Source organism: Cervus canadensis, chromosome 2 (assembly GCF_019320065.1).
Source record: "Cervus canadensis isolate Bull #8, Minnesota chromosome 2, ASM1932006v1, whole genome shotgun sequence".
Taxonomy (NCBI): Eukaryota; Metazoa; Chordata; class Mammalia; order Artiodactyla; family Cervidae; genus Cervus; species Cervus canadensis.
In genome coordinates, this window is record NC_057387.1 from 4051456 (window position 1) to 4077892 (window position 26437).

The window sequence follows — 26437 nt, forward strand, 5'->3', positions numbered from 1 at the left end:
AACCACAGTCTTGGAACACACCTCGGCTGGAACAAAGACACTCCTTCTCATCCCCTCCGGCTCCCCAGCCCCCACTCCCTTCATCTGCCTTTCCCTCCAGCCACATTAACTGCTCAGAAACACAGTCACTGCACTCTAGAGTTACTCAGGAATCGCATTCTTAGAATAACTCATCAATTATACCTGTCAACTTGCCAACAGTGCCACAGGGGAGGTGGAAAGTCTAGACTTCATATAACTGCAGCAGCAAGCACCCCTGTTCACGGAGGGCCCCAACTTTGCAAATGGCCTTGACAAGCTCACAAGAAACAAGAAGCCAGGAAAATGCAGGAGCGCCAGGTTGGAATGCAGACCCTGTCACCAAGTTCCTCTCTGGCCCAGGGTAGGGATGTATCTCCCTGTTTCCTGACTTGTAGACTAGGAAAATCCGCACCTGTATGCTAAAAGGATGATCTGCCACAGAAAACCTAGGTTAGGAAACGGTGAAAAGAAGTGTCCTTGTATGACTTAAATATGCACACAGACTCAATGTCAATAAAAGGGCTGCCAAGAAAGCAGCACCATGACAGACACACTTTTTAACTAATTGGGAAGAATCATCAGTAACTAAAACATTTCCTGGATGCAAATGCCACTGCTAAATCCCTGGAAAGTCTATTCTGCTAAGTGGGATAAATATTCCATGAACACTATTATATGACTAATATAGTTAGAAAGCATCCCCCCCACCTTTGTTAATCTGTGAAAAGGTAAGCTTTCACTCAACTTAGCCTGAAATGAATCAGTATCCAGGTTATCCAGAACTCTAATGAATAACATAGCCCTTTGATTCTAAAACTCTCTGTGAACACACCTATTCTATAAAAAAAAAAAAATCACTGGAAATGCACTGTGTTTCCGTGAAAACGCAAATAACTACTTACTAATGTCAGGCAAGTTATTTTTCATCATCCCGTGCCTCAGTTTCCTTACTTGTTAATTACTTCCACCTCATAAGATTGTCATATACTTTAAAATGAAATAACATATATGAACAGAAATACTATGCATAATTTGTGGCACATAAAACCTGAATAATAATCATGTATTTGAAGTTTTTAATATCACCAAACCTCAACATCGCCACAAAGAATCTCTTTTACACTTTATGTGGCTTCTCTCTCTCCTTTGTGCTTGCTGTGTCTGACTCGTTGCGACCTCAGTCTTGCAGCCCACCAGGTTCCCCTGTCCGTGGAAGTTTTCCAGGCACGAACACTGGAGTGGGTTGCCATTTCCTACTCCAGGGGATCTTTCCGACCCAGGAATCAAACCCGCATCTCTGTGTCTCCTGGACTGGCAGGCAGATTCTTTACCACTGCACCACCTGGAAGCTATTAGTTTAATATAACAAATCCACAGTCAGAAGGAGAAACAGAATCCAAGTGCCCTGACGCCTGAGATCCATTCCCTATTCACCCCAACGGAAGGAATTCCCAATTCCCTCCATCATCCGAACTGTGAAGGGCGAGGTGACAGCATCTGCCTTCAGGAGTCACAGAGTTGACTGTGATTTTGAAGATTTAGGGGAGCAAAAAGCAATATATCAAAAAGGGAAAAAAAGCAATAGATCTCTGGCCATAACATCCAGCAGGATTTCACACTGCTGTCCTCCGCAGTAAGGCTCACCAAAAATGGCATCTCACAATTTAACTTCCTCCTCACCAACTTAGGCCTCATTTTTCACACACACACCCCATGCTTGTTTACCTGAACTCAGCCATATACCTGACCTTGGAGGCAGGGGAAACGGTGGCCACTGGGAGCCAAGGGTAGGAGCACATGAGACAAACAGTACAAATGAGACAGCCCAGAGACCCAAAGCACTAAAATAAAAAATAAAAACGAAGGAAGTTGGGACAACCACAGAAGCATCCTCCTTTTGGCTTCTCCATTTCCAGTGAGAGCTGGCCGAGGTATTTCTCCTACCAGCCTTTCTCCATGAGGCTCCACATCAGAGTTACGACACTTAACTTGTTTCTCCAAGAAACAAGTGCATTGTAACAGGGACAGAAATCTAATTCCACCTCAGTCAGTGGCTCAGTCACTCTAAGACCTTGGAAAAGTCACTTCCCTTCCTTCCTTGACAATTCAAACCCAGGAACAGGAATCAGAAAGGCATCTGTCAGCCCTCTTCCTGCGGTGACAGGTGGATAGTATCACCTCTACCCTGAATACCTCACAGGGATGCAAGAGGATGGATGAGCCAGCATTACAGCCAATATTCTACTTGCCAGCAATAAACCATTCACCTTTCGGAGGTAAACGGGCTCTTTCCAGAGCACCAGGGAATCATTTAGCACTCGGGAAGAAGTAATTTGCTCTATGGTCCTCCCGTGTCCTGAAAAGTGTTATCCACCTCCGAAAGGTGAGCCCTGATCTCTCAGAGAATTTGTTTTCTCACGGTAGGACCAGAAAGCTTCCGTGTTTCCAGCTTCAGGAAAAACGCTCTCCCCCTATCTTTTTCCCTGTCCCGTTCTCTTCCATTGGCCAGGCCCATCTCCTTAAGGATCATCCATTCCCTCTTCTCCTCAAACAGAAACCAGATGAAACCATCTGCAAACAACTTGGGGGTGCTCAGTGTGCCTGGGGAAACTTAAACAAAACTCCTTTCTGGGGCCACCACCTCTTTCTGCCCCCTCCCCTTCCCCTCCTCCCCTCCTGCCCCTCCTCTCCCTCTCTGCCCTCTTTCTCCTCTCCTGCCCCTCCTCCTCCTCTCCCCCACCTCATCCTCCCCCTCCCCGTCCCCATCCTCTCCTCCTCCTCCTCCTCCCCCTCCTCCTCCCCTCTGCCTCTTTCTTCCTCCGTCCTCCCCTCCTGCCCCTCCTCCCCTTACCCCCTCCTCCCCTCCCCCCTGCCCTCCTTTGTCTTCCCCGCCTCCCCTCCTCCCCCTCCTCCCTCCCCCCCACCTCATTCTTCCCCATCCTCCCCTCCTCCTCCTCCCCCTCCTCCTCCTCCTCTGCCTCTTTCTTCCCCATCCTCCCCTCCTCCCCCCCCTCCTCCCCGCGGTGGTTCAGGGCCGGCCGGTTACTGGGAACTCTCGTCCTCTCTCCCCCTCCCCCCGGCCCTCTCCCGGCTGGGTCCTCAGCATTTGATTCCTGTCTGTCACTGAGTGATGAGGACAAGGGTGAGGAGTCAGGAAAAGGTCTGGGCCACTTTGTTCAGAGTCTGGATGCGAACTTTGGATGAACTCTTCATCAGGGAGGGGGCTGGGGAGGAGAGGAGGGGCCAGCAAGGAGAAATTCACTGCTCTCTGGGCTCAAGCCTCAAAAAAAAAGAGAGAGAGAGAGAGAAAGGGAAAGATTCTCTTTAAACAACTGAAAGGGGAAAAAAAAAAGAAAACAGGTTAGGAGGATAGAAAGAGTCTCCCTCAGGGAAAAAAGGGGCACGGCGGGGGTGGGGGTGAGGGGCGTGTGCCTAAGCAGACGGGAGGCCAGGGCAGGCTCTCTGGGCCCAGGCTGTGGGCTCCAGCCAAGAACTAGTCTGGCTCCTTCCCCCTCCAGCCGGTCTCTCTTTCTTTTTTTCCCCTTAAACCAAAGGGATTCCTAATAAAGCCACAGTAGACTTGTAGAAAGCAAAGGGAGGGAAGAAGGAACCAGGGGTGGGAAAAGACAGATCAAACTCTATGCCATCTGAAAGCCCAAAATACGTGTGTACAATTAAGACACACTTCACCACAGGCATAAACCCCAGAACGTTCAGTCCAGAGTCAATTTCTCTTTTTTCCTTATCTGTGTGTGTTTATGTTTTGCATGTCCGGGCTGGCAACCTCTCCTGTTTGACTTTTTCTCCCTACTCTGTACAGGAGTTCTTTAAAAAGCGCCATTAACATAGAGCTGCAACCACTGCAAAAGCCAGTTTGTCTTCTTCGTGCTCAATAAAAGCCGGCCAGAACTCTTTCACCTCCACTTACTATTGATTTTTCTATTGTACTCTACAGGCGTGCGTGTCTCACTCATCAGACTGTCTTTCATTCTGTGAGCCTCTCTGACCACATCTGGACGTGAGGTTTTTCAGCTCCCAGCGATGGTATCCCTATTTCATTCAATCATTTTGTGCCCGCCTGCCATCTCGCAGTCACTTCGGGTCTGGCCTCTGTCCTCTGGTCTTTGCCTCAGACTCTGGATTTCAATTCCCCCAAATCAGCTGTCCATCCCAGCAAGCAGAGATGAGAGGGGCCAAGGCCTCCTCACATCCCCAGGGCTCTTTCCCCTCTCATTCATTCTGCATATAAAACATAGGCTTAAGTGACTGGGTGGGAGATTCCCACTTTCAGGGCTAGGACGGGGTGGGGGGTGGGGGATGCTACATATCTGGCTCTTCTCTCTCTCCCCCTCCTGGGAGCAGCCCCCCCCCCCCCACGTGCTATATGTGAGGCTGTTTCTGGAAGCAGAAGTGCCCCATGGCTGCAAATGGGCACAACTTCACACGCACACAACCTCTCTGATAAAGAGAGGCAGACAGATGGACGAACGAGATGACCATTCTTGAAGCTTCTGAGAAACTGGCATTAGTAAGGAACTATGTGTATTGAAAACTCCTCATTTTGCGTTCCTACGAACTGGAAGATAAACTCCACACAGCAAATAAGTATGTCTGATGTCCTTGCTCAAGAAAATTGGACACACAAAGACTGGCAATTAACAACAAAGAAAGGGCAGATTAAAAACATTATGTGATGTGAGGATTCACCTTCCAAAAAGGGCTCTTTGTCCTACAAAAGATTTGCTACAAGCCTAGCCCAGGGAAAGTGAAAGTGAAAGTGACTCAGTTGTGTCCAACTCTTTGTGAGTCCATGGACTGTAGTCCATGGAATTCTCCAGGCCAGAATACTGGAGTCAGTAGCCTTTCCCTTCGCCAGGGGATCTTCCCAACCCAGGGATCGAACCCAGGTCTCCTGCATTGCAGGCGGATTCTTTACCAGCTGAGCCACAAGGGAAGCACAAGAATACTGGAGTGGGTGGTTTCCCTTCTCCAGCACATCTTCCTGACCCAGGAATCGAACTGGGGTCTCCTGTGTTGCAGGCAGATTCTTTACCAACTGAGCTATCATGGAAGCCCTGGAAGAGACCTCTTAAATCGTTCAGATCAGATCCCTTTACTTAACAACAAGGCAGCCAAGACCCCAGAGTAAAAGGCATGGACCCGTCCCAGCTCTCCATCATACCCCATCCAGTTCTTCCCTCTGCACACCTCGCTTCCATGAAGCTGAGGAGTGGATTCAAAACAAAGGACACAGTTATCAAAACTGGACCCATACACGTCTCAAGTACATCCATACGAAGTGAACACCAGTACCCCTTAACTGAAGATCCAGCAGTAGTTCATCCCACCTGGTGCATGAACCAGGGAACTGAAACAGGCACACAGTGTTTGGTTACCTCAAACCACACTTGCCATCTCCCTACCTCCCTCACGGGCATGGTCCCACGCTTCATCCTTAGACGTGAAGGTTCGCGAGGTCCACGTCCAAGTTTCATTCTCCATTCAAATCCCGGTGGACTGTCACCACGGTTTTCTCTGCGGGCAGCTAACCTCTATCTCCACGTTCCCTCTGTGGATAACAGTCTCAATGCACCATCATCAAACTCTCAATCACACCTCTCTGTTCAACTCTCTCGAGATCTCAAGCTCCATATTCAACTGCATGCCCCACCAATTCTGTGTTCAACAAGATTTCTAAATCTATGCCATGTTCTAAATCAGCCTTCCACATGCCTGCCAAACTGTGAGTTCTCTCTCTTGCGTCGATTTTGTAAGCAGTGGTGACAGGCTAAGTTAGAGAAAAAAAAAAAAAAATCTTCAAGTTGGGTTGTGCTTTGTAATTTACAATGCATTTTACACTTAGATCTCACTGGAGATTCGGAATATCCCTGCAAGTGGAGAGGACCAGGCAGATGAATGTAACAATGCACACCTTAGAGGTGAGAAAGCTGGCCTGAGGGGCAAGCCCCTCTTTACCCATCTATTTAAAAGTAGAACAGGCCAGAATCTGTCCCCCTGCATCACAGGCCTGCTCCAAATGGGCCTGGATGTTTCTGATTTGCTTTGGAAATGAAGAGGGAAAAACAAGCAACTACTGAACACTCATCACATGCCTAGTGCCGTATTTGAGGCTTGTTCTTGAGAGGGTAACTATAGCATCTTCACCCTTGAGCAATTCTCTAGGCCAGGAATGACATGGACACACCTGCATCTTCTGCAAATAACACCCTTTGCCCTGCTTATTCCTATCTGTCTGCATGCATTAGAGGAACAACTCCACCAGTATAAACCGTTAAACATAAGCAGTGGTGTTGGGTGCATTTTCCTGTTTGGTTTGATGAGTGAATTTGCCAGTAGGATTCTAAGAGTGATCACCTATATTTACGCTTCTTTCAAGATACTACAAATTGCTCTAATTTCCAAGCGTGTGAGTACAACACATATCTTCTCTGTGTATATCAGAGTTTCCAGATTTCTTTCTGTTTTACTTTAGTACCCCAGGAAGATGCCATTTTTTGAATGTCTGGATGAATGAATGAATGTCTATAAGCACAACTTATGCAAGGGATGGTATATAAAGGGGTGAGACTAAATTGAAAGCTATTTTGTTTATTAATAACATAAAGGAAAGGGGTCCTTATTCAAGAAAAAACTACACATGTGTACAGGATGTAAAGAAAAAAGATTAGAAACCAAAATGCTAAAGGTTTCTCAGCTAGACATCCATTTTATTAGTTGCTGAGATGCCCAACTTGAGGTAACAGTCTTGGGTCAGGATAAGAAGCCTTAGATAGAGTGACTTTGCTGAAGAAGAGAGCGGAACAGCCATGGAAGAGAATCAGACAGAGAAACTGGTTCAAGTGGTCTTCAAGCCAAAGGAAATCTTCAAGACTTTTTAAAACATGTACTGATCCTCAAAGACCACAGCCCTCCCCAAAGGCCATAGTGAGATTCCTGGTCGAAGACAAACACACCTATTCTCCCCAGGAGAGGCTTAGGTTGCAAAGACACAAAGGCAGGCGGAGGAGCCTCCATGGAAGAGGGCTCGTGAGGAGGGAAGTGTGTAGGGAAAAGGAGCTTTCTGCTACTCTTAACTCAGAAACATGTGAACTGCACTGGGATGGGGGAAGGATAGCCCCAGAGAGTGACCCTGAAAAGTGACAGCCCGGTTTGAGATATCACAGACTCCAACCAAGGAATTCCCACAAAGGGAGGGGGCTGGCAGGAGGAAGGTGGGGCAAGTCTTCCTTTCCTCCTGTCCAAGGACAGGTTTAAATTACACATGCTCACCCTGGGAGGGGTGAGGGGAGAAGCTTTAGAGTGTGCCCAAGAGAGCGTCTTATTCAATCACTTCCCCTGCCTCAGGGTCTGCAATCACTTTCACGTTTTAAAACATCTCACTTTCAACTCCCTAAGTTTATTTGTATTTGTTATTATTATTATTATTTAATGGAGGAGTCCTTTTCCACCATTCTAATTGAGCTATGAGTTCCTTCCTATGAGGAGGAAACCTGGGCAAAAAGTCAGCAGAAGCGAAGAGAAAGTTGGCCTAACATTTGGGAGAAGTTGAAGAGAAGAGAGGGGGCCTTGCAGATAGGAAAAGACAGGACAATTTGAGGATGGGAGTAAAAGGAAGGTACTGGAACCTGAGCCACTGACTAGTTAAAGCAGCTGCCCCTCCCACCTTCGCCTCACCCCCTGGAAGGTTGTGCGGAGCCAGCTTCCTAAATCTGATTACCACTTGTCTTGACACGGTTCTCACGTGTCCTCTCTTGCATACTCTTCCCCACCCCTCCATCTACCCAAGGACACCCTGGGCATCCTTCATAACCCCAAGGCCAAGATAATAACTCAGAAAACCCAGACTCAAAGGAGCCATTCAAGAATTGTCCCCATTCAATAACAGGTTGATTATAACCAGAAACCTCTTTCTCTCTGAGCACTGAGTTTGGAGCACTTCACAGGAGTGATCGAACAGACCTAAGAGCGATCTACATCCTGTCTTCTACTTTTTGACACAGCGCGGAAGCACACACATAAGGTTCAGAAGCCAGCAGATAGTAATAATTTTGGAAATAATTTCTTAAGATAGGTAGTCTGAAAATAGAAATAAGGTCCATTCAGATCTAGATGAATTATATTTGACTCCTTTTTTCCTTCCTTCTAACACACTGAGTATCGCACATATACCAAGCTCGGGGCTAGGTATGCAGAGGTGAATAAAGCACTGCAAGCTAGGAGTTTACCATCTAGAGGGGGAAGAAGGTTACAATCGCAGAGAAGCCTGCAGTTATCTTTCTGGGAACTGTCAGAGCATACTGAGGGTTAAAGACTGTCCTACACTCAGGTGACCTGCAAGGCTCTGATCAGTGGCGGCCCCGAGCCCTCTCTACCTTCTCCCAATGATAAGCAACTAAGGACAAGGTCCTGTTTTGCATTTCTCATAGTGCCTAGCTTCAAAGTCCATGCCAAGTAAATGATTTTTTTAAATGAGGAAAGGAAAAGAGGGAAGAAAGGGAAATATGAAGGTAAAAATGCTCTGATTAATATAATAATGAATAACTAAAAATTAATAGGGCTTCCCTTGTGGCTCAGCTGGAGACCTGTGTTTGATCCCTAGGAAAATTAATAAATCTAGGTAAAAGTCTGATGTGGGTGTTATTTACTCTTTTCACTCTTTATTTTACAAATATGTCCCAGGGATCATTCATTCTTCCTGGTCTTAGGATCCAGTGTTCTCCATAAGTCATTACAGGAATGGTGGTGATGGTGATCATGTTGCCGGCAGGGGGAAAAGGAACAAGTCTCCCTGTTGAGGCTGCCAGGTCAAGTCAGGAAGAGGCCCCAAGAGGGGCCCACTCCCTACCTCCCTGCAGCCGTACCCCTCCCTCATCCCAGAGTTGGGGGTCATGGAGGCTGGAGGAGTTAGCCAAGGACCTTCCCTGCTAAAAGAGAAAGGAAGTGAAAACGCAAACTGCAAGACAGTGGCCTCTTTCCTCTCAGATGCCCTCATTCCTGATTTTCCCCTCCCCTCTTCGCTTAAGGACCCAAAGCCAAAACTCCAAAAGGAGAAGCAAGCCGACTGGGAGTGCATTTTAAGCAATCTCATGCCTCATTTCACACACAAAAAAATAAAATGTTCATATCTCTTTATATCTCAGTTATCACGCTAGAGTCCAATGTATCCATTAAGATATATCTATCCCAGCAGACCATAAATTCCTCTAAGGCAGGGGGTTTTGATCCTTCTTTTTGGTAAAAAAATTCTCAGTAAATATTAATACATGGATTTTTCCTCCTTTTGGATAATAAATGTTTCAATTCAAAAAATATCACTGAGTATTTACTATATATATATATATATATATATATATATATTTACTATATGTATGTTGATGAGAACATGTAAGATCTTATTATTATTTTCTAGAATTCATTAGCCTGATAAGGGAGTCAGATTGTAAACAAACAACTATAATAAAATCTGGCTAGTGTTGTGGGGATGCTATATAGAAACAGTTACAGTAAAATATGAACTAGAATATTTTGTTCCTATGTTGAGGGCAACATCTATCATATCATTTAGCGTCTTCTTATTAGGAACCATGTCAGAAATTTTGCATGCAGCCAACAACTGATTCACTTTCAATACTAAATGCTTTGAAATTTGAAACTGATCCTACTACCCTTTTTGCTTCTGCTCCCAGGAAACAAAGCGTCAAAATCCACAGCCAACTTGTACAGGATCTAGACTGAACAAGGTTCTAAGACTAGTTTGTTCCAAAGAATCAGGAAGCTATTGACTTATCAGCAAAAGGCATGGGAGGCCAGAATGAGAAAGGATCTGGTGCATGCAATTTTACATACTAATGTTCCCTTGCACTTTATATTTTTCTATCTTTTCTCTTCTAATTGCCGCATTTCTTTAGTAAATCTCTTTGTTTTATTTGTACCTTCTGGTAAGCTCCTTGAATTCCTCTTTGAAATGAAATGAGCAATAAATAAATAAGATATATAACAGGTTCTGTTGATAAATAGAAGAAAATTTCATCCCTGAGTATACAGTCATCTCCAAGAAACAGAAAATTCATACAGCCACAAGGAAAATGACAGGAAAAAAATATAAACATGGGGGGTTATCACAGATATTGAGTGAGCTAGGGCCATACAGTTAACAGTGAATTTATTTGCTTCTATAAAATTTTCTTTGTTAAGATCTTCCTGGAATTACACTGCTTTCTAAACAATACATTTAAATGTAAGTCCTTGACATCTTTCTTTCCCTTCTACCCCCTGGGGTGATGTGACAGTAACAGGCCCGGCACCACCAGCTTCCACGCCCATCTCCAGGACCTCCTCTCCACCCAGGTCCTTGACATCAGGCTGGCCGCGCCATCCCTTGGGAGGCACTGTCCCCTTCTCCAAACTGAGAACACCCACTCCTCAAAAACAAGAGCTGCTCAACGTGCCGTTCTGACAAGAGTGGCTCTACAACTAGGCAGGTGAGACTTTCTGGTCTCACCAAAGAAATTTCCATTCACACCTTTAGAACCATCTGAGGGGACTTCCTTGGAGGTCCAGCAATTAAGACTCAGGGCTTCCACTGCAAGGGGTGTGGGTTCGATCCCTGATCAGGGAACTAAGGTCCCACATTTTCTTTTTGTGGCCAAAAAAAAAAAAAATCATCGCAGTGCCGCGGGCCAGAGTGTGAGCACACACAGAGGTGTGACAGAAGGACAGCAAGACCAGGAAGGGCATGCAAGAACAAGACACTGTGCCCTGCCTTAAGTTCCCAAGTCCCAGGCCTCTGAGAAGGAACTAGAAAAGGTGAGATATGTGTTATGTATATATATGTATAGCCATACCGTCCTGAACGGGCCTGATCTCATCTGGTTTCTGTGTCTGATCCATCTCAGCTGGACCCCTCAGCTAAGCAGGGTCAGGACTGGTGAGTACTGCATGGGAGTCTGGCTAAAGGATTCTCAATTTGGGCTTCCCTGGTGGCTCAGACGGTAAAGAATCTGCCGACAATGCAGGATACCCAGGTTCAATTCCTGGGTCAGGAAGATTCCCTGGAGAAGGGAATGGTTACCCACTCCAGTATTCTTGACTGGAGAATCCCATGGACAGAGGAGCCTGGTGGGCTACAGTCCACAGGATCACAAAGAGTCAGACATAACTAAGCACAAAGGAGAGAGAGGAGCCAAATTTATTTATATATATATATATATATATATATATATGCTGCTGCTGCTGCTAAGTCACATCAGTCGTGTCCAACTCTGTGCGACCCCACAGATGGCAGCCCACCAGGCTCCCCTGTCCCTGGGATTCTCCAGGGAAGAACACTAGAGTGGGTTGCCATTTCCTTTTCCAATACATCAAAGTGAAAAGTGAAAGTGAAGTCGCTCAGTTGTATCCGACTCTTAGCGACCCCATGGACTGCAGCCCACCAGGCTCCTCCATCCGTAGGATTTTCCAGGCAAGGGTACTGGAGTGGGGTGCCATTGCCTTCTCATATATACATAAAAAACAAAGGGGCAGTCAAGTTTTAGCCGACTTATGAAGATAAGTCATGTTCATTGCCTGAAGGAAATCAGGTAGATTCTAAAAAGCAAAGGCAGGGGCCTAACAAAAATCAGGAAACAGGCCCAAGGAGAATTTTGGATTTATCTCCTTTTATTTATGCTTTACAGCCAACCACAGCCAAGAGATAATGAAGTTCATGTACCTGAGAAACAGGACCAGAAGTGGGCAGAGCCAAATGATTTGTTATTTGGACAACTGAGTAGGATTCCATGGGATTTTCTGGGAAGATTCACAAGCTGAAGGGCTGTCACTCAATGGGAATGAATACTATGGTAGAAAAATTTACATTTAGTAAAACTTCCTAAGTCAAACTTGTCTCAACGGATCCTCTCCTGAGCTGTGTGACTTTCAGGAAGTTTATGAAACTCTTTTTCAGTTTCTTCACCTTAAAAGTTGGGGCAATAGGAGCTCCACATATTTTCAGTGTTCCATGCATTAACTATTATTACCTGTGGACAGAATTCCCTGCTCCAAAGGGAAAATGGGGCATAACTTCCACTGACATTTTCCATTCAGCCTCATGCTAAAATGACCCACCAGTACTCTTCCCCCAGCCTGGGGCCCAGAGCACTCTTCCCCTTCAAATCACTTGGACAGGGTAAACATGAGTATAAAGTAACAGCTTAACCATCTACACTGCCTGCCTCCCTTCCTCGGCTGACAGCCAGGACAGACAGACTGTGCGTCTGTGTGTTCCAAGAGCCAGAGAAACCTCCAGGGCTGGCCTGTCCCAGTAACTGGACTGAACAAGCTCCTAGACCAGTTTGATCCAAAGAGACAAGCAACTGTTTCCTTACCAGCAGAACAACTGGGCCTGGTTGGGCCGACCACCGCAGCGAGAAAGTCATCACCAGAGTCTCATAAACCTTAAGGAGACAGGAGGTCTTATGGCACAAGGCCCCAAAGAGCATGAAGTTAACCCCGTGTCTTCTACCAGCAAGGAGGGAGAGGAAGAAAGAAGGGAGCTGTGCAAGGGGAGGGTATGAATGTGCAAGATGAAGCTAACCATGAAAATTTAATTTGTTAAAATAATGACTAGAGAATAACAGATAATGTACAAATTGTCTACACGCATTTATTGAATACATAATAAATGTGTGTATGAATATATAGGGCTATCTACGCATACCCTGATAAAAATTAATTTCAGCTTCTCGAAAGCATCCTTGTTTGTCTCCCTGCTGGCGAGAACCTTGGTGCACAGAGGTAAATTTCACACTTCCGTTCAGCAGTCCCTCCACGCGGACCCTGTAGCTTAAGCTACCCAGGTGAGCAAATGTCACAGATGCTTCTTCGGCAGGCGGTAAATTCCAGCCATCCTGGGGAAATGCCAAGCAGTCTCAGGTCACAGGTTGGGCAAATAGCGATTTGGGGGTCTGGGGGAGGCCCCAGTGGAGGGGAGGAAGAAAGAATAAAAACAAAAGAGAGTGAAAGGAAGAGGCAGAAAGGACAGGAAGCAGAGGCAGCATTTAGGGAAAGAAGGCGAGCTATGCAAGAACTCAGACACAGAACACTTCTCGGGCTGCCTACGTAAAAGCCTGCACCCTCTGGATGAGAGAAAGCGCTCTGCCGTGCCTATCAGCCTGCACGTGTGACATCTTTGGCTCAGAAGGAGCTCCTCAGACACACACCTGGCCCTAAGGAACACAGTCCTGTCTTGGGCACAGGCCTCTGGGAGCAAGTCTGCTGCCCATGATTCCGGGCCTACATTGAGCTGTAAGTTTCCTGAGGCTAAGGGCCATCACTGGCACATTTGTGTTTCTCCGTGTCTTTCATGCCTCAAACAGAGAAGTTTCATAAATATTTGCTACAGCAACAAAGGGGTCAAAATAGAATGCAAACTCTGTAATTTCATCATGTCCTACAGGAGGTCTAAAATGAAATGTCTAACTGGTGTTGAAAAATTAAACCCAAGCAGGGCAGGAATTTATTTTTAACTTTTTCACTTTTCAACCTGTGGGAGATAAGAGTTTGGCCCAATAACTCCAGAAATGTCTGTGTTCAAAAATATGTGATCAAGGACTTCCCTGGCAGTCCAGTGGCTAAGACTCTCTGCTCCCAACACAGGGGTTGTAGGTTCTGTCTCTGGTCAGGGAACTAGATCCCACATGCCACACTAAGAGTTCATATACCACAACTGAAGATCCTGCATGCCACAATGAAGAGCTAGTGCAGCCAAATAAATAAATATTTTAAAAAATATATGTGGTCAAACTTACTTCAAAGCAATTAAGCGTCCATGACTCTCACTTATGAAGGCCAACATTCAGGAGGTGACATTAGCCAACGTAAGTGAGAAGAAGATATATTCTTGTGGGATATGGGCAAGACAACCAATCTTTGCATACGTAAGTCCAAATGGAAGACACTAAGGAGATTCTCTCCTTCGTGTAAACCTCTAAGAAGTTAAGTGAAAGTTGTAGTTACCAAGATATTCTAGTCTGAAATGCCTAAAAAGGGAAGAGACAGTATGGCAAATGAGTAGGAGGGGGCAGTGTCCAAATCAGGAACAGAAAGAAGCAATTATTTTCATTCTTGATTATCTTCATCATTGGTATTAGTATTGCTACTCTTATATTTTAGCTATAATACCTATAACAGTCAGAAAGAACATGTAAACTCTCAACCTATATAATAACACTTCCATCTTCTCCCCCAGAGTTACAGGGATGAGAAACTTATCCTGTGAAATTAATAATGGGCCTCATTCTTCAGCTGGTGGATCAGAGACTGGGCCAGTAGAAATTTATAGAGAGAATTAACTCAAAGATTTTCAAAGTAATGAAAGAATTCAACCTTTCTGACTTCTCACTCTCCCACATCCACTCAATAGAAAGTTTCTGGAGGGTCTATTAGAGGACCTGATGGGTGCCCCAGGAGGCTGTAACAGAGCAATGATAGGAAAGCACAAGAATCCATTTAAGAATAATAATCACACATGAAGAACATCTTTCGTAGTGTAACTTTCTACAAAGAAAAATAAAGTAATATGGCTTAGGCCTGAGCATGATGACAGCCCCTTCCTGCCTTGGCTCCAGCAGGCTAGGTGGGGGAGGGGAGGCAACTGTGTGTATGGGCTAGAGGAGGGGCAAACCACCAAAATTAATTCTTTACTTTCCAAAGACTTGCAAAAAGAAAGCAGCTTGAGGCCCCTTTAGGCCTTCCTCTGAGACAAGCCAAGCCAAGCCACCATATCAGAAACTAGGTCTGTAGGAAGGCCCCCAACCTTCTTCAGGTTTTAAAGAAATCAGGCCAAGCTTAATGAAAACAAATATCAATGCTGTTTAAAGTACGTCAAGGTTCTTTGGGTTAAAAATCTCCCCAGGGGAAGACGCTCCCTGTAAGAGCTGAGAAAGAGAAGATGGGAAGGTTTCTGCAGGAACTTCTGATTATATTACTTGATTCACTTCAATACCATAAAGCATCAACTAGATTACCGAATAGAGAGGAAACACCCAGGCAACTAAGCAGGAGCTGCAAATGAAGACGTGTGCGTGTGCGCGCTGGCGCCCGCATGCACTCACCCACGCGCTTGCACGCTGCCTTGTGAATTTCACTTCTGTATGCAAACCACCACCGCCAGTGTCTGTGCTGCAGGCCACGGTGCCCAGGGAGAACGCAGCACAGCCCCACGCCTGGCTCCCTGGGGACAGGGTGACACCCTTGCTCCTCACCAGAGGCTGACTGCTGTGGCAAGGAGGGCCCAAGCCCGGCCCGGGGGGGCATTTAATAAAGGAAGGATGGCTTTCTCCCTGTGATAGGATAGGATTGGGTCCTCTCCTATCACCGTCTCGGGGATTAGAGGGCAGCCCAGAACGGAGGTGGCTGGGAAGAGAGGGAGCCTGGGGTGCCAAAGAGGAGAAAATCCGTGAAGACACAAGCAAGCTCCACTCCGGGAATGCTCGGCTTCCTTGGCCGCTCGAGGGCGGCCGGCGCCGGGCTCCGGGGCTCCAGGCCGGTTCTGCGCGGGGCGGCGGCTCCTGGCCAGTGAGCGCAGCCCTGCGGGGCTCATTGGAGGCCTGGGGCCGGCAGGGGACGGCAGCCGGCGGGCGCTCCCCAGCATCCCTATCAGCCCCACGGTGAGATCACCAGTTTTCTAGGAGGCGTCGCGGCGCTCGCAGAGACCCCTCCTCTGAAAGCCTAGCTAAGCGGGATGCTGCAGCAAGACCCAGGCGCCCGTCTCCCCAGGCCCAGCTAGAGGCATTGCGATCCTGTCTGAAAGGGCCTCACTTAGCACAAGGCCATGGGGCTCACTGTCCTGCTCCTCCACGGTTTCTTAGCATTTTCTTAAGTTCCCAAAGTTTTATTTTGTAATGCGTCCCTTTAAACTCCTTCTCGGAAACTCCGATTTCTCTTTTCCACCTGATCTAAGCAAACAGGCTCTCTCATCTCTAAGGTTTTTGTTGTTTTCCTTCCCCACTGATAGGCCTCGGGAGGAAGTGGCTTTAATTTATTCCTCACAGGATCTGGTTACTTCTCCTCCAGCCTTTATATTCCGCGCTGCTCGGAGCACCTACCGGCGGCACCCAACCACGCAAGGGGTTAGGGATTACAGTCACCCTGGTAAGGAGACCACACAAAGGAAAGCTGTGCTTCTATCACCCCCGCTTTGCTTTTAAATGTTTGTTAATGTAAGCAGGGTGCACGGCCCTAGCACCTCTGCAGTGAGGAATTAACGTCTATACCCTCCTATCCACAGAGAGCCTTTCAGAATGGATGTAGGCTGGGCTCATCATCAGGGTCTCTGAGAGGCTTTCTTTGTTAGGAACGAAAGATAAATGCAAACTTTCAGTTCTATTAACAGTGGTAATTATAAGGAGGATTCTCTTACAGTGACAAGACCTGGGCTCAAATCACCTAAAACCCTCAGAAAAATGACTGGCAGCCCCACCAGCACAGGCCACCAGGTAAATGTATTCCTTTGACCTACTGGCAGATTCAAACTTGTCTCAAAGCAGGACAAATAGAGAACTTTTCTCACACTGACACTTTCTTAAGGAAAGTCAAACATCTTTCTAAATATCTTCAGTTTAAGTTTCCAGAAGCCCCACTGACAGGTAGGTGGGAAACAGACATCATTTTAGCATTTCAGCTGAGGCATACTGAACAAGCAACTGTCCACAATTCTAAGGTGAAAATCAAACCTAAATTTCCTGACTTCCTGGGCCACACCATATGAACTTGGCAAAGGTATACTGCACTTCCAAGTTTGCAACTATAAATCTTTGTATTTTCCAAAAGCAATTTTCAGTCTAGAATCCAATAGCTACAAACAGATAGGATGCAAAAGAAACATAATTTGCATTTAGTCATGGAGTCAACAAGGTGGATTAAACTGGGACTGGCCTCCAGCTGGCTTTGTAAAATGTGATACTGAATGCTTCAATTAGGAAAAAAAAAAAATCACTACTTTTTTTTTCCTCCCAGCTTGCCTTTCCAACTCAATTTGATTGATGGAAGTTGCTTTAACACCACCATAACCAGTTTTACATGACTGTCTAGAAAAGATATAAGGAGTCAGAGGATAAATTAGAAGTGCCATAACAATGAAAGAAGAATTTCCTTTCATAAATGCTATGTATCGAGGCCCTGGCGGGGACCATGTTAGACCTCATGATCTGTGAAAGGTGGGCTCAGATTAGTGGCTCACTGGAGTGGCCCATTCCATGGACGTTAGAAACATGAGACCATAAGGATAAATGGCATTCTCTAAATAACATAGTAATTTGGAGGCAGGCAGCCTTAGGTCTTAGAACTCTTGACTCAGGGTCCAGCAAACTTTTTTTGTCTCCACATGGAATTCTCTGTACTTGCTCCACTGTATTCTAGCTGTACCAAAAAAAAAAAAAAAGTGGTTGTTTCCACCACCTATTTTATTTTAGGGAACATTTCAAATTCTGTTAAGGATAAGGAATCAAACCATAAAACAAGGAGTCAAGGAAAGAAAGAAGTAAAAAACAGAAGGAGTTAAAGGGGAACTACCTCATCCTGGCTCCCAGTAGTGGGATATTCCCTGCCAGAAAGAGATGCCTTAGATACGTTTTGTTTTTTTTTTTTCTCGCAACATGGCTATCCATCAATAACCAATTTCAATTGGTGCAGAACCACCAGATCAAGTGTGAGTAGGGAACAACCAGGAGTCTTCCTTAGAGTGTGAAAATTATGCCAAGAAAATTAGCAAACAAAGATTTATGCCAGAACAACCATTCTATAGCCATGCTGTCCAGTATGGAAGACACTGGTCCTATGCGGCTCTTGGGCACTTGGAGTATGGCTAGTCCAAATGGAAGACGTGCTACAAATGTAAAATATGCAATACATGGGAACGCCTTAATACAAGAAGTGGAAATATTTCATTAATAATTTTATATTGACCACGTGTTGAAATAGTTGAGATATATTTGGATTTAAATAAAATGTATTATTACAATTAATTTCACCTGTTTCCTTTCACTTTTTTTTCCCCCAGTGGACTACTACAAAATTTAAAACATTAAATTTGGAATGAAATATGGGTTCACTGCATAGCACTATTCAATGGGATTCTTCTCTCGCTAGAACTCTAGGATTGAAGGAAGGCAGTACCAGTGTTGGGATACCTTCTGCTGAGTTTTGGGGGTTCCCCCCTCTCATACAGAAAGCCTTTTAAAGCATTTAAAAGCACCATCAGAAAGTATCGCAGGGAGTCTCAAAAACTTCTGGCCAGGGCTGAACCGGAATAGACAGCGTCAAACTAACCAGACCAGAGGTCGACAGTCATGTGGTTTTGAAAAGATAACAGCAGTTGCGATGTATTTAGCACACTCATGCAACTGTGCTTTATATCATCGTCCTGTTAGTCCCTCAAGCAAGCCTACATTGCATGGTCTTCACTGTACAGATAAGGACACTGAAGCTCCGCTAAGTCAACCTTCCAATGTTACACACAAGTGAGGATCTGAATCCAGACTGGTTTCACTCAAACACCAGGCTCTCTCTGCCATACTAGACTGCTCCTCAGGACACCAGCTGGTCTTCTTGGCAAAGGTCTTCTTCTCCAGGAACCTGACACCTGAAATTTCAGCCATAGAGATTCATTCCTTTGACTTCACTTCTTTTTCTCTCTAACATGCAGATAGTTCTGAGAGAGGTTTCATATAAATCTTGCTCATGTTCACTTCAAGTCAAACAACTATCAAAATACTTCTTCTTAGAGTAGGTATTGATCCAAGAAGACTAAAAAATACAGTAAACCTTAACTCATAGAGGAAAAGAAAGATCAGTGACTGAAGAAAAAGACTGAAAAAATGGAATGCTGAGAATGCTGAAGACCAAATAAATTTGGTTTATTTATATTAAATTTCATATTAAATTATATTAAATTTTCATGTAAATGAAATAAATTTCATTTACAATAAAACTTAAGAATACATCTACTACAGTTACTCTGGAAAAGTTTGGCAATTCCTCAAAATGCTAAGCATGGAGTTGATCTAACATTCCACTCCTAGGTGGAATGTTTTATTTCCAGAGAAATAAAAACATGGCCACATAAAACTTTGTTCAAATGTTCAGAACAACAACAACATATGAAAACAACCTAAATGTCCATCAATGGATAAATGGATAAATAAAATGTGGTATATCCATACAATGGAATATTATTTGACTATAAAAAGGAATGAAGTATCAGTACATGCTACAGCACAGTGAACCTTAAAAACACCATGCTAAGAGAAAAAAGCTAGTAATAAACCATATATTATATGATTTCACTTATGTGAAATGTCCACAACAGCTAAATCCATACAGACAGAGATTAGTGATTAGTAGGGGCTAGGCAAGGGGAGAAATACGAACTAACTGGTAATGAGTACAGGGGTTTTTTTGTAGGGAGTGATAAAATATTCTAAATTTAGGTTGCATAATTTTGTGAATAGACCAAAACCACTCAACTGTAGAATTTAAATGGGCGAATTTCATGGTATATGAAATATATCCCAAGAAAGCTATATAAAAAAATAAACCTACTAGTATCAAGGTTGTTGTTATGACAAAGGTAACATTTTTCCCTCAAGTAGGAACATATGAGGAAGACAGGTCAGGTTGCCCTAAAGTCACTTTATGTTACTCTTCCTCCTCTGAAACTTTGTGAATTGAATGGATGGGCCTATGTGTTTTCAGAGGGAAAATATTTTTAACTATGATTACACAATATCTCCAGCTGCTGATGCTAAGAAAATGTCATCACTAAAAATGCCATTGTAACTTTTCAGGTGGTTGTTGTCCAGTTTGTAAATAATTGAAAACATTTATTTTTGCTCTTATCCATTCCTTTTTCCCCCTCTTCTCCCAACCTTGCCCAGCCTTTTGGCCAGATACAACTCATTCTCACTTTAAGAGAATGGCAAGAGAAACATAAGAAAACAAACCTTAAATTCAGCACTATTTTTCTTTTTTCAGCACAGAATTACAGAGTCTTAGAATTGGCTTGGTCTTTAGGGACCATCTGGTACAAGCCTCTCTTTTTCATGTAAGAAAACAGGGCCAGAAATAATAAAAGCTAACAGTTATGGACTGTTTACTCTATGCCAGGCACTGTAATTTACATGTATTACTTCATTTAATCCTCACAATAACTCTCCAAAATAGGTACCATTTTTATCTTTATTTTCTAAGTGAAAAAAAAAAAAATGAGGCACAGAGAAGTTCAGTAAATTTAACTAGGTTACACAACTGAAAAAGTTGGAGATCTGGGATACAAACCCAGGCTGTCAAGCTTCAGAGACCAAATCCTTAACCACTACTATTATAGTTTCTCCTAAAAGTATTTAAGCTATCTACTTGTCATCTACAACTACTTAGTGGTATATCCAGAACTAGTACAGGTGTGAGGGACCCACCCCAGTTTCTACTTAATGACAGAGTATCAATGAGAGAGATAGTTGACCTAAACTTTACCATGACCTAACCCAAAATAGATGAATTTTTCCACCCACTGCAATCTTGATTTCCACCAATAATTGAGAGCCTGAAAGACAGCTGTCAGAAGTAAGAAGACCTTCTGGGAAGTCACCACTGACCTTATTCTGCCATGAAGGAAGATGGGCTTTATAATCCTATGTCAGTTTATACTCACACTTCTTTTTTCTTTTTTTTTAATTCTGGAAATCACTCTGCCAAATTCTGAGAAGTGTTACCACTAAGATGAAGATAAGACAAAAGATTCAACCAGATAATTCTCCTGATGGGACATAATGACTACCTCGCCACTCAATTATATATTCAAAGGAAGAGTTAACACATTGGCAAACTACGAAATGGAATAGAATACAAGTCTTTAGATAATTTACTATAGAAAATACAGTATCTCTTATCTGTATCACCCAGGGAGTTCAAAGTACTTTACAAACAGCTCATTAATGCTCTGATTATTTTATTCATCAATTACTACATTCCTTAAACCTTACCACACCATATCAGGTAGGGTGCAGGAGTGGAGCTAGAATTATTATATTCCTCTAACCCAGGCTAAAGTGTCCATGCAAGTGGACAGGGTGCTTCCAGGAGCATAGCAAAATGAGCAAGAGCTGTCTTTGGGAGCTGTACCTAGGACACTGCCTCAATCATGTGGTATTTTGGGTGACTTTTTAAATAAAAAGTAAAGGTAAAAAGTATGTTTAGAATCACTACACCAAGTTCCAACCATAACAGCATTCATCTAACACAAGCTGGAAACCAAAGTGCAGGCTCAGTTTCCCTAAGGCATGCCTGTAAAACTGTCTCAAGAAAAGCCAGGGTTATGCTTTAAATGAAAAAATTAAAATGCTTTCCTATTTAAATATGTTTAATATCTGAGTTTGTGTTTGTTTGCTTGTTTGGGGGTAAATGTTTTAATTTTGCCAACAATAACCAAAAGCATACGAATGTCAGCAGAGCAGAGAAGCAAAGGCATGTGGAAGAGGCTGGACCCCAGCAGTGAGCCAGACCCTGCCACTCTCCACCCAGGGTGCAGCCTGCCGCCCGCCTGGGCACCCAGCACCCTCACTGCTCCCAGCTCCCAACAGCCCACAAGGCCTGGATCACAGGTCTCCCCTGTGCCTTTCCCCGACTCATAAACCTTCTTCGAGCTTCCTCAGTTTCCCTTAAATTCTCCTCATTCCCAGTCCTCATAGACATCCAATTGCTAGAAAACATGACACCAAATTTCCAAAGACCTCACTGGGGCAGGTCTGACTCCGGCTGCTCGCTGCCCTCTTCTCCCCACTTCTCAGGTGCCAGAATGGGTGCAAATCGGCTTCTAAAAGTGGAGGACAATGACTGGACAGAAGGGATGCTTCTCATCAGAAACGGATACTGCGTCTTCCACGGAGTCGTATTACTATAGGTCTACTGCTGGTATCCAGATCAGAATAAATATACAGGGTCTAATCACCCTGCCTTCTGCTCACACACTGCGCCTGAAAGGGTGGCATCAAGTAACTCCCCTTCATTTGCTCCCTTGCTCTCTCTCTGCCCCTTCCACACACACACACAAAATTTGAATTCTGTCATCAGCAAGAAAAAGTTTTTTCGCTTTTGCCTTCTAGAGATGAGCATTTACGAAAAGTCACTCCTGTCATGTCAGTCCCCAAAAGAATCTGATCAGAGGCATCTCTAAATTGTTTGAAGTTATTTCACTCCTGTTCTCTGCTCAAGGCCTAATCCTTTCAGAATTATTTTCCTAAAACATAAACTTCCTTCCACGGTGTTCCCTCCACCTACATATACAAGCACACACACATACACATGTATGCACATGCGTGCACACACACACAAATTATTCTCTAAAGCTATGAAAAGATGAGAAGCAGAAATCTCATAATGTAATTGCTATACTAAAAAGAAGTGGCAGGTGAGAATTAATAAGAGGGTGGGAAAAAACTGAAACACAGTAGTAGAGATAAGAAAAAAAAAAAAAAACTAGAGCCTGTGATGGGAGTGTTAATTGAACAGAGAGAATAAAGGAAGGAGAGAGAGAACAAAAGGGCATTAAGTAAACAAAACATAATTTTTTAATATCCTTCAGTGATTTGATTTAACTTCACAGCAGACGATGCTCAGAGGAAAATTTGCTGAAAACTGCCATATATAGCTATTTTGTTCTAAAATTAAAAACTATTCACAACAATTACAGCTATTCATTACTATCTATAAATAGTCTCCTTAGTAAATGGCAACCAATATTTTGTGTTTTTTCCTCATTTTTAAACCGGCATGATTTTTGACACGGAAATTTTTTTAAAATCAAGAAATGTTTAAAAATATGGTTAAGGTCCTTTTAAGAAATTCAGTATGTTTTAATTTTTTTTTTCTCCTTCTCTCCATCCCATCAACCTCACTACCACCACCTCTACACATATGCAAAACACAGTCTATTGCTAATATGTCAGAAGACAAGGAATGGTTCTTAAGAAATGAAAGAAAATGAGGTATTAAAAGGTCCAAAACTCTCTATGAAATCTCTATGCTCCCAGAAGGAAAAAGCAGATAAAAGCCGCCTCTGAAACATACTTGCTAGAGGTCTTGACAGAGTTTTCCTACTGTCTGAGATTTGCTGCCTGAGAATTGTTCAGGCATTCCTTGTTCTTGGCATTTTTATTTAAAAAAGCAAAAAGGTATCAAAATAAAAACTTACCGACATTTCTCAACAAGAAGACTCTTGGGTTCTTTTTTTTTCCCTGAATATCCCCACAGTAATTTCTGAGTAAATACCTATCAATCAACTGTAATCTAGACGGTGCTGCCTACTTTAGGTGTTATGCGTGTCTGTTTCTTTAAAGTTCCAAAAGGTTGGTAAGACAATCTTAGCTAGTTTCCCTCCAAATTTCTGAGTTTCCCAATGAAAGTCTTTGACAAAAATCAAAAAAGCAAAAGCCGCCAAGGAATGCAATCCCCAGGCTCCTGTCAGGGTCCTGACTTCCTTGTAAAGACCTAGGTAAGCCCACGTAGTGCTCCCGTGAGAATCCAAACAAGCAGAGCCCACCCTAAATCAAATCACCTCTGCAATACTTGGGAAGGAAGCTCAAAAATACTCATTCAGTGTAAAGACTAGAAAGTAACAATAGGGAAACTCCCCAACAATGAAAGAATGTACATGAACTGATCATCCAAACAATCTTGTCACTAGCTCTGTATCAAGAAGCGGCGGGAAAAAGAGCTCCAACAACTTCACAGACACGATGTGTTGCGGGCACATCAACCATATGGAAGATTTGCCAGCTCTCGGAATGAGGGTGAGGTCGATCTTGAGTAAGTAAGCGTGCTTTACAATCAAAGAGTTCTTTTCAACACACCGCAACTGTCTCCTACCTACAACACGGAACACTCAACATTCCAGGAGAGGTTTCTTCCTTCTCCTTAATCCTTCTGATACACAAGTTGAGGAACAGGAGAAAGGTCTTTCTTTTTTCCTCTTTTTATTTTACTATTTTTTTTGTACTCTCACCCATGGGTGTCCTCTTAATGCAAAACTTCTGTGTGTATGTGTGGGTGTTTCCCTCTTAACACACGGTCAGTTACCCTTATTATTTTCAATTCACAGTATTCACTAAACTATTTTTAAAAATATATTATTTGAAAGACAGCATACAAAACCTTAATTTAGATTTCTAAAAAGCTCCAAACATTAGTGTAACTCAATAACAGAAAAATTTTAAAACAAAATATATAATCCAACAATAAATTATACCTTTAGAGCATGATTTTGACCGACAAAACTGCTTCTCATCACCATAGTTTAGGCAATACTCATGTGAGGAGCAAACTCTTGAATCCACACTAGAACCATATCTATATTCACATCCATCCACTTTGATCTATTGCCTTAGCAGTAGATTTTAATTAGAAGACTAGAATTAAACACTTTGACCACAATATACATTTAAATGCCCTGATAGACTTCCTTTCAATGAAAATCTGATAGTGTCTTAAAGAGTCTCTTTAGACTGAATTATCAAATATGCCTTTATAACTTGATTCTGTATTTTATGAAGCAAGATCAGCAGGAATGCATACCCAATCAGCAACAGATTTCAACAAATCAAATATTCCAGGTAAATAAGAATCAGAGAAAAAAGAAACTGAGAAGGAAGAAAAAAACAAAAGATAAAGAAATATATACGCACTTAGGTTTCTTGCTCCAGGCTAATAGAGAAAAAAAAAACTAAAAAGTGTGACAACCTGAAAAAGCCCTTTTGATATTTGAATGCACAACCCATACATTTCTTAAAAGGTGTATCACAGCTAAAATAATGCAATTCCCAGCTTTGTAATAAGGTTAGGCTTTGGCAAGGAAACCTGGAAGACTTACAAGATCTGAACATCACTGCTCAGGTGCTTTGTTTGGGATGTCACGCACAACACAAATAACATTCAACAAAGGAGCTGCTTACTAATTTTCCATACATTTCAAGGCCCGAGTAATTACACATTCGATCAATGGTCACATCTTGAAACTATTCATTTTTTAAAACAGAAACACAGAGAGCCCTCAAAAAGAAAGCCACCCTGTGTGCCCTCAGAGCCCCTCCTTCCTTTTTTTATGTGTAACTATCAATGTATATCAACCGGGCATGCAATCATATTTATTGTCACTTTCATTCATGTCATGCCCTTGCTTATATGGTTTAGATATGAATTATTGACTGTTACACTCCTTGTTGTAAAAAATAAATAAATAAATAGGATGTCAGGTACTCTGCGCTGCTCCGCAGCGAGCGACCAAGTCAGAGGCCAGCAGAAGCTCCCGCTTTATGGAACCACCCCTCGTCCCCATCTTTATGCCCTGGCTTCAGATTGCCTTCTCAACTCTTTCTTTTTACAAGGGAGAGACTCACCCACTTTGGAAAATTAAGGATTAAAATAAACAAACAAGAGGATGTTGCTAAGTGTCCTTCCCAGAGCATCTGTTGTTTAAGAACACCTCTGATTGATGACTGCTATTTTTTAATTGTTGCTTTAAAATGTAAATGCCCTCCTGGGACGTGTTATAAGTGTGTTAGTTCATGATATGAGGTCTAGAAAGTAGAAAAACGACAGAATGAGTGAGCTCGTCGCATTCTCTTCTCCTAAACCCAGCGATTCTCCCAGCTATAAAATCACAGGGCGCTCAGATACCGATAACCTGATGTCGTGTGACGCGTTCCACAAAGGTATCTGACAACACTCTGTCAAGAACTCTAGTTTGCTGCTTCATGTAATTACAAGGAAAAAAGAAGAGGAAACTTTAAACACTTTAGCAACCCCATGCCCAACTCCAAAAACACTGTCTTAAAGATGGGCCAAAATATATTCCTTTAAGAAGTGGACTTTTACTTTCGTATTTTTCCCCCACAGGCACATCATTCTGTAAATTCCCCTTCAGAACCTCTGTTTTAGCTTCAATTTCAAAGAGGCCAGGAATAGAGTTAAGGCCAACAAACCGCTAATGTCTGGTAATAACTGTCAAAGAAACTTGCTGCTTTCTGTTCCAGGAAGCAAGGCTACTAGGACTTCCTATTGGAATATGCGATCAATCTTGAAAGTACTTCTATTCTGAAATTTTAATATTTAAATAATGGGTTCCTGATTGCCAGTTAAGTGGTCAATTGGCCAAAGAAAATGCTTAAATGTTGGAATCTCATTCCTACCTGTTTTCTCTTTGATTTCACACAAGACATTAAACAAGGCAGGCTTCATTCTGTGGCAGTTTAAAGCATGTTTTCTGCAAGAAAGAAACAACAACAGAATAGCTTAGGTGGACTCCTGGGATCAAGCTGCTGATAATGCACAGGGGGAAAAAATTGAGCATTTAGCCAAAATTATAGAC

General features: G+C 43.3%; 1 protein-coding gene across 4 annotated transcripts in view; it reads right to left on the bottom strand.

The window, feature by feature from the left end:
* PBX1 (PBX homeobox 1) overlaps nucleotides 1–26437 on the bottom strand; it is a 329043-nt gene that overhangs the window by 298548 nt on the left and 4058 nt on the right. For all 4 annotated transcript variants that reach the window (XM_043450585.1, XM_043450602.1, XM_043450579.1 and 1 more), the window contains exon 2: nucleotides 26259–26332. In XM_043450585.1, coding sequence (XP_043306520.1) covers nucleotides 26259–26332 — 74 coding nt within the window. The remainder of the gene's footprint in view (nucleotides 1–26258; nucleotides 26333–26437) is intronic.